Raw genomic sequence first — 9,176 nt, forward strand, 5'->3', positions numbered from 1 at the left:
TATTTCATGACCGATTACACATGAAAGATAACCTTTTCGTATTACTATCAAACCAATTTTTTTGTTTTTAAATCAAACAGTTATTCACAATCTCCATGCCAATACTAGACCTGGCAATCGGACCAATCGGATCGGATTCGGACCGGACCAATTCAGATCGGACCATTTTCGGATCAAGTTACATTCGGACCGGGATCGGACCGGATCGGACCGTTTCGGATTGGGTCATCGTTCGGACTATTATTTCGGATCGGAATCGGACCGGACCAATTCAGATCGGACCGTTTTCGGATCAAGTTACATTCGGATCGTTTCGGATTGGGTCATCGTTTGGACTATTATTTTGGATCGGAAACGGACTATGGTGAAATGAATGGAATACTTATGCCAATGATATTTTTTTATTAAAAAAACGGGTAAGTTTCGGGTATTTCGGATCAAAACCTAATCGAAACCAATAATTTCGGATCGGTTTCGGATCGGGTAAGATTATATCGGATCATTCGGATTTCGGATGAGTTTCGGATCAAGATTATTTCGGATCGGGATTCGGACCGGATCGGGACCGTTTCGGATTCGGATCAAGGTTCGGACCGTCTCGTTCGGACCCAGATCGGACCACGGATCGGATATTTCGGACCGGATTTTCGGATCAGGACCAATTTTGCCAGGTCTAGCCAATACAAGTATGAGAGCAATACTAGAATAACTACTGCCTTATAGTTATATGCAGCCTTCGACTAAATCAAGTACTTTAACACTGATATATCAGCATTTCGAGTTTTCGACTATTTGAAATCAACATGACAGCATCACTCACACATTTATCTAGTACTGACAAGTAGGCCCAAGCAACCTGTATCATGCGTAGCTGTTATTGACATCATAATACATTTATTTCCTAATGGAAGGCCACATTACTTACGAGTCACATTGATGTCATCTACGAGTAATATTCTAATCCAACGCCTATAGAAGCAGCAATACTGAAGATCCTGAGGTCATGACATATGATGTGCAGAATAATTCTAGTCATAACGGTAAGATAACAGGCTACAGAACTAAAAACACCTCCCTGTTGTTGGCACTCGAACCGAGTCCATCAATATCCAACACAAATAACTAAAACTGATACCCGTTAACGATATTGAGTGAGGTGCAAGCTTGAAGATGCTTACATGCACACCGTGACATCAAAAGGTCTTGGGACAAAAATTTATTAACCAACGGAATTGAATATATGCATCAATTAAAACATTAAGATGTCATGAAATCCAATAATCCAACAACTTGAAAAAGCACTTATCCGAGAAACGATGCCATACTAAGCTTGACTGATAATTAGCATAAACTATATACAAACTTGGGCTTCTGTCTTGTCATAGAAACTTATTTACATAAATCTTCAGCAGCAAGGTGATTAAAGAGATCCAAACGTGTTCTCACCACTGTATGTCATGTAGAGAAAACCATCTTCATCCTTGTGCTCCTCATAAATTGCTGACATCATTGCCGCTGCAAAATCGAAGATGCACAATAAATATTTACACGCAAAGAGGTGGGGAGCAGATATGTAGAGAAGAGAAAAAAGACAAGTTCGTACCAGTCGGCGGTAGAATATTCTTTACGAAAATGAAGATGGCCTTTTCAGCACTAAGCTTTATCCTCTTGCGCACCACATAGACAAACTGCCCCACAGTTAAATCAGCAGGAACAAGGTACCTGCAAAGAATGATGCAAAATCATCAGAAGAGGCGCTCTTTCGACACATCACACATCACGCATTGACTTATAAATACACAACCAGCAGGAACGAGGTATTATCTACAAGTATGACATCAGAAGCATAGGGGTCTCCTTCAACAACACACATCATATATTGACTTCGAAGATCCAAAATGTTCAGACTGACAAGATGTAACTAGCATACCCATGGAAATTGTGCCATATGACGTAAAAGATAAGTGCCGAGGAACGGCTACATATTTTCATTTTTCATTTTTTCTGGGAGTAGGGGGGTAAATCCAAAAAAAGGGAAAAGGCTATGTACTATATATAAGCAAGGTTCTCAGGTGAACAAGAGAGACCAACAAGACAGTTGATATGAAACTCAGAGAAGACAATAGCATGCAAAATATTCAAGGAATCAAGGAAAGGAGGTAGCAAATGCTGAGCTAAGGCTTGGAAAGGTAAGCATGAATAATGTTATTTCTCAATGACCAATACATGAATTAACAAATACATTGGATAAATACTACACAGAAAACAGCCGAAAACGCTCTCCTTCAGAAAAAGATTTACTTTCAAAACCAATAATAAGAACAAATCTGCTTCCCATAATCCCATCCCAAACTTGCATTCAATATTCCAAAAGGTTTATAACTTAAATAAAGGGGCTGACACACCTTGCATCAAGTGGTCTTCCTTGGCGCCACTTGGCTTATAAAATTCAAAATAGATACAACACTATAATATTTTATAATTACCTATTTAACAACCAAGATGAACAATACTACAAAAATCTCTTAAACTGCAACAAATAAAAGAGTTCAGTAATGTACACTAATCTAGAATCAAAGAACAAAGTGCCACAAATAACCAAGTTTGTACACGGCTTGAACTCGTGTAAGCAAATAGGCACTAAGAGTCACTGAAAATCAAGAACTAGCTAATCAGCAGATAAAAATACAGATGTTACATATATGATATTTTACTGCAACAGAAACCACCAAAGCATGATGCGTGCGTGTGTGTGTCTATATATTCCCAACACTTAGTATTATCCATATAGGCAGTAGACATGACTGACGATCAAACAATCAATCAAACTCCAATACAAAATAAGCCCGATTAGCAGAGAGAGAGGGATGGCTTACTTCTTCTTATCAATATCAGGAATGTCACTTTTCTCAGCCTTCTCCACAATAACCTAGATTGAGCAAGAAGAACAATATGAATGAGCAGCATATATGGAAAAACACAGCACGGTTAGGAAAATCCTTTAGTTATATCCTTTTAAAAAATTGGGGGAATAGGAGAGATACTATCATACAGGGATTCTGTCAGGGTATTTCTCCCTGATACGAGAAGCTTCAGCCTGTCTTCGTTCTGTCATCAAATCATATATATTACAATTGTCAGCAACATATTTTTAAACAATGCAAACAAGAAAACACCAATGATCCAATACAACCAAAGCTCACTATAGACCAGCGGCAAGAGCAGAGTTCAAGACAAGCTCCAGACATTCAAACAATCAATTAGAAAAACGATGAATACGACATTCCAAACAAGTACAACATAGATGCACATTGCAAATATTCATCCATCACCACCATTGTACCACATGCAACAAGTTTGATAATTTCAATCTGGAATAATAAGGAATGCCACTGATCAACACACAACATAATACTGCCAGATAATCTTGATTGATTGTTTATAGCAAGTAAACTAAAATAAAATACAATCACAATATTAATAAATTTCTCATTGTTGGTGCAAATTCACACTCATGATCACATAATTTTTTGAAAATATCTCATGATCACATAATTTTTTGAAAATATCGCACGATCACATATTAATTACAACAAAAAAAGATATTAACCAAAAATTAGCGCACTTGCAGTTGCGATCCAAGTATCTCATTAACCTAATATTAATGATTCAATCAACAATTTTACGAAAAATTCAACGTTCTGTCGGCAATTACAAAGATAAGATCGCGTAGAAAATCAAACACAATAAATTCAACAAATTAATAAAAACAAAAGAATCGTATGAAAAATAAATCAAATTTATGAAAGATTAGTCATTTATTGTAAAACAATTTACTGACAAAATCAACTAAAAGAACATAGAGAGAGAAAATCCGAGTGTTACCGAGAGGATGTTGGAGCTTGAAACAACTCTTCGACATGATGATCAAATTCAAAAACTTAATCAACTACAATTTCTGTCAAAACAAAATCAAAGAGAAAAATCGACGAATTAGGGTTTCCAAACGATGCTTAAATTTCTACCAAAATCAAAATTAACAAAAAGAGGGAATAGAAATAGAATTAAAGTCGAAGATCTTACCGAAATTAATCAAGGAGATCGGAAACAATCGAAAAATTTAGCGATTTTGGGAAAAGAGAGATTAATTTGGTGCTAGTTTTAGGAGAGAGAAAATGATGAAAGTGGAGTCCCACTAATCCAGAGTTTGCGTATAATATCAGTAAAATTTATAGCAAGTCAAATGTTTTAAGCAAGACCTAAAGTATTATAATGTTAAGGGCCTGGGCTGTATTATATGCGAGTATGGGCTTCTCCGGAGAATGGGCTTCTGTAAAACAAAGTCACTTCCCTCTCAACAATGTGTCTGACGTTGCCACAAAGATCTCTACTAGAATTTTTTGCATGCGATGCATGCTTGAATTTTTTTCGAAACAGAAACTCGATTTTCTTTCGCATAAGAGTCAAAATTTAAACATTAGATATACGAAGTATAATTTTTTTTAGTTGCAAAATTTGATTGGTTTAATTTCTGTCACTTAAGTCTCTCACCATTCTTTTTGTCTTTATTTTTTTTACTTTTCATTAAAATCTATGAACAAAATAAAAATTTAATTGAATTTATTTATGATTTATAATATTATAATTTTTTAGTTGATTTATGAATTAAGTACAGTATTTCATAAATTGTAAAGAAAGTGGACACTTTGATTTCAAGTTAATTTTTTTCATAGGTTGTAGTTTGTAAGTAAATTTTAAAGTTTTTGTAAAATTTCCTCATTTTAGTGATTTGCATAACGTAAATTATGCAATTTTATGATTTTAGTTGACTTGTGAGTGATTGTTATAATTATATTTTTGGTATTTTTGTTTGAAGCCCCCTTTGATTTGTAAGTGAAATTGTAATTTAGAATGAGAAGGGGGTAACATAGTCTCTTCATTCAGGGACACCATAGCTCCTTCCCTTGTATAATAGAGATATGTTGTACTTTAATTCTTGAATGATATTTTACATAAATTTTTTTACCTTGATAATTAATTGCTATTACACAAATTATTATAATAGACGGTCTAATTTTAATATAAAATTAGACAATGCAAACCTACGTTCTCCTAAGAAGCCCATTCAATTTCTCTCTAACCTAACACTTTTTTTAGGTATCTTGCACCATCCTAGTCGTCCATTCTCTTCTCCTTCTTTTATTTCCCTTCTAAATTTTGAATTAGAACAAACAATTTTTAAAAATAGTCCGTCAGTCTTACAAAATGGATTAAGCTAGTCACTAAATGGATTAAATCAGTCACTAAATGAATTAAAGAATGTTATTATTGAATAGATTAAACTGGTCACTAAATAGATTAAAATGGTCACTAAATAGATTAAAGTAGTCACTATATTAAGAAAAATGATCTATTCTCTTCTTAATATTGGGCTTGGGCCGCGCCTACTTTTAAATTAAAAGTAGACGGTCTCTTACAAGACCAACTGTTGCTATTATATGATACAAAAAGATAGGTCCAAATATATGTAAAAGTTTCATTATATATAGGAAACACTATAAATTAAGTAAATATTTTTTTTTCCTTGTCTAACTTCTAAATTCTGATTTCACTGCAAATACACCTCTATTTTCTATCATGACCCTATTAATTGTGAATGGTTCTTGATAATAGTGATTTGTAAGTAAATTTTTGTATGTATTGACGTTCTAGGTTATTACTTTTAGTTTGTATGTTAATTTTAAGTTTTGATAAAGTTTCCTGATTATTTGATTGATTTGTGTGATTTTTATAACGTGGTTTGTAAAGTTTTTTCTTTTAAGTGATTTGTGAGTGAGTGTTGTAAATTAATTTTCAGTAGTTTTCTTTGAGTGTCGATTTTGATTTTGACATTTCTTTCGTAATTTAGAAAGAGAATGGGGCAAAATAGGCATTTCAAAAGAGGACATCATTGCTCCTCCTTTCCCTTATATAATAGAGATTATATATAGGAACTTTTAAGGATTTCGGTGTCCAACCTTTTTTACCAATATACCTCTGACTAGAAAAGAAAACTATAACACCAATCTATTAGTTTAAAACAAAAAAGGGAAAATTGATCTAATAAACTGTAAAGCAGTTACCACTCGTCCTTCGACTTCACACGCATAGCGTACATATAAAGCTAGTACATTAGAATTGATAACTTGATATGGATGTAAGGTTAAACAAATAAAAATAGATGCTCCAAGAATAGAAAATTTTGTTGGTGGTAAGAGATGTGAATTCACCTGCCTAACAAATTTTTTAAGTGTTGGAGTTATCTATGGAAATTTCTTCTTCAATTGAGTATTAAAGATCAAAAGTTCACATAGAATAATTCTCTTGTGCATTTTTTTTTTAAAATTTAAGAAGATTGGTGTAAATCAAAGAAATTAAAGTTGTAGAATTATATATAGCCGAGCCACCACGAGCCAAGCTATGATTGAGCCGGTTCCAAACTGTTTGCAAACAGGCTAAGCTTATTAACACCCCTAGTCCAAACTCAGCCTTTTAGGACATCTCCACAAAGGTAAGTAGTTTTATTTTTTATTCTTAATACTTTTTAGCCACTTTTTATCAATTGTAGCTAGGTTCAACCTTTACCACATAATTTATTCACCACTTCCAAATTATATTGTTTTTTTTATCCACTTTTCTTTTGAACATTGTTCGTTCTTATTCTAGTGCAAAAATGAAATCTTTACAATAGTCACTCATCACCCTTTCAAGCATCCACATTGGTGAAGTTAAATTATTTTCTCTCTTATCATCTTATTAGTCCATGTCACTTCCGACTAACTTTATCACCTACCCTATGCCATATCTTACCAATATTAATAAAAGAATAATATGTGAAGAAATTCAGCCACTAAATTGACAAGTTAACTGAAATTAATAAGATAGTAATTGAAAATGATAGGTGCTGAAACTAATAAGCTATTTAATTAGCTTGGCAGTTTGACAAAATTAGTTGCTTGATTTGATAAATTATTTTCGCAAAATTGATTTTTTTAAAATTTTAAAAAGATTTTCCGAAATTTCAGTCACTTGATTTTTATAAGTTAAAATTTTGAACTTATCAATTTCATTCATTTTAACCACCTAAAGTTTTAATTTAGGTGCTTCCCAAACACTACTAAGGGCCTGTTGTTCCCAACTTATTTTCATTTTAGTCCATTCCAATTGCAATCAGTTCAGTTTAATTCAGTTTAGTCAGTTTAGTTCAGTTGCAGTCAGTTCAATACAATTCCTAATTTAATCATTTCTCTCATAATGTATTACTCCCTTCGTTCTTTTTTGTTCTCCCTCTATTCTCCGTTAGGATATTCCTAAAAGTTCTTCTTACATTGAATCTTTCCATTTGAAGAGTATTTTTTGGACGAAATTACTCTTAGAGAAATTCTAAATGACAATTTTGTCCATCTTTTGTAACCTATTATGCTATTATTCTCCACTACATTTATTACCCACACCTCAAAAGCCAATCGCAATTTTTCTGTCATTTATACCTCGTGTACTCTTCACTTCTCTCGGTACTCTATGCAGCAATATTTGAGTCTTTCTCTCTATTTCATTATTTTCATCTTGTTTCACTTATCTTGATCATCCTTACTGATAAACCTTAGCTTTATAAATAAAACTTATCCCTCTCTCTACTTAAATTCGATAAATTTTTCCTAATTATGGTTTGAATTTTAAGCAAAATTACAACTTCAACAACACCTAGGAACATCGGTAGAGCAGACACGATAGCGAACGAGGTAACACTCGACAAACATGGCAGAAGTTGGTCGAAAATCGAAGGACAACAACATGCGGTACCAAAAAGAAGAAGACGACGACAAAGCCGAGGATATGAACAATATTAACATAGGCTTTGATGGATTTCAATTTCTTTTTTCTGCATCTATTTATATAACACCGTCGAAGAACATGTTAACTGCCAACAATTAACAAAAAACGGCGAACCGAAACTTCGATTTATCGAATCAAAATGTCGTTTTAGGACGGTTAACCAGACATGAACTGCCCTAGCTAAAAGTGATCAAATAATAAAGAGATGTGACTGACTGTTTTTTACTTTTTGTGAACTTTGTTTCTTTCTACCTTCTCTCTAATCCTATATAAAGTTTTTGGATGATTAAGAATTCAATTGGAATTGACGTAAATAATTAGTCAACTTAAAAAATCAAATCATGTTATTTCAAATTATCAAGTTTAAAGCCAATTGACTTGCAAAATTTTCTCACATCTTTATTCTCTTTCTTGAATTCTCTGATCCTTTCCTCTCCTCTGTTTCACCAAATCTGTATCACTCTAACCTCTTTCTTCTCTATAATGTATAAATAAAATATAGCTATTCATAATATAATAATAAATTTTTGATATAATATCCATAAAAAGTACATAAAAATATTGTATAATTAAATTTTATATATAAGTTATGTAAAAGCCAAAAAAGAAAAATTATTCGTGATGAGGACTGAAAATGGAAACTTTAAAAAATTTGAACCAAACAAGCGCTTATTCTCCCCAATTGACTTGCAAATTTTCTTACATCTTCATTCTCTTTCTTGAATTTTCTCATCCTTTCATCTCCTCTGTTACACCAAATGAGTATCTCTCTCTCACCTCTTTCTTTTCTATAATGTATTAAAAAATATAGCTATTCATAGATGCATTAGAAATGATAGCTTGGTATGGATATAATGTTAAAGAAATAGTTGCTCCGAGAACAGAGGATTTTGTTGGTGGTATAAGATGTGAATTCGGTTGTCCGACAAATTTTTCAATCGTTCGAGTTATTAATGAAAATTTCTTCTCCAATTAAGTATTAAAGATCAAAAGTTCACATAGAATAATTCTCTCGTGCATTTGTTTTTTCTACATTTAAAAAGATTGGTGTAAAATCAATGAAATTGAAAGTTTTAGGGTTATAAATTTGCAATTTGAGTTTAGAAATTGATAGCATCATCATAAATGTCAAACTTAGTTCCTGGAAACTCACAGCATCACTATTATTGCATTGCCACTTAACCCAAGGAGGAGGATGATATAATACCTAGTGTATTTCTTATGATCTAGTTTAGTAAACGAGATAACCTTTTTTCTCTGGATCTTCAAGGTTATACAACTAGAAACACCACGGGTATCCT

General features: G+C 32.8%; 1 protein-coding gene across 1 annotated transcript; it reads right to left on the minus strand.

Moving 5' to 3' along the window:
• Positions 1-1,215: 1,215 nt before the first annotated feature.
• Positions 1,216-4,242, minus strand: LOC104883400 (autophagy-related protein 8C-like). Its single transcript, XM_010667923.4, has 6 exons — positions 4,084-4,242; positions 3,886-3,958; positions 3,053-3,108; positions 2,877-2,929; positions 1,604-1,722; positions 1,216-1,515 (listed from the first exon to the last, which is right to left on the minus strand). The coding sequence occupies exons 2-6, from the start codon at positions 3,920-3,922 to the stop codon at positions 1,421-1,423; spliced, it is 360 nt and encodes a 119-aa protein (XP_010666225.1). The 5' UTR covers positions 3,923-3,958; positions 4,084-4,242; the 3' UTR covers positions 1,216-1,420.
• Positions 4,243-9,176: the final 4,934 nt, after the last annotated feature.

The sequence above is a fragment of the Beta vulgaris genome, chromosome 4 (genome assembly GCF_026745355.1).
Source record: "Beta vulgaris subsp. vulgaris cultivar EL10 chromosome 4, EL10.2, whole genome shotgun sequence".
Classification (NCBI taxonomy): Eukaryota; Viridiplantae; Streptophyta; class Magnoliopsida; order Caryophyllales; family Amaranthaceae; genus Beta; species Beta vulgaris.

Coding starts and splice junctions, on each gene's coding strand:
- LOC104883400 (XM_010667923.4), bottom strand. CDS start 3,922: ATGTCGAAGAGTTGTTTCAAGCTCCAACATCCTCTCG. Junction 1,723..2,876: donor CCTGATATTGATAAGAAGAA/GTAAGCCATCCC, acceptor CATTCTTTGCAG/GTACCTTGTTCCTGCTGATT. Junction 1,516..1,603: donor GAATATTCTACCGCCGACTG/GTACGAACTTGT, acceptor TCGATTTTGCAG/CGGCAATGATGTCAGCAATT.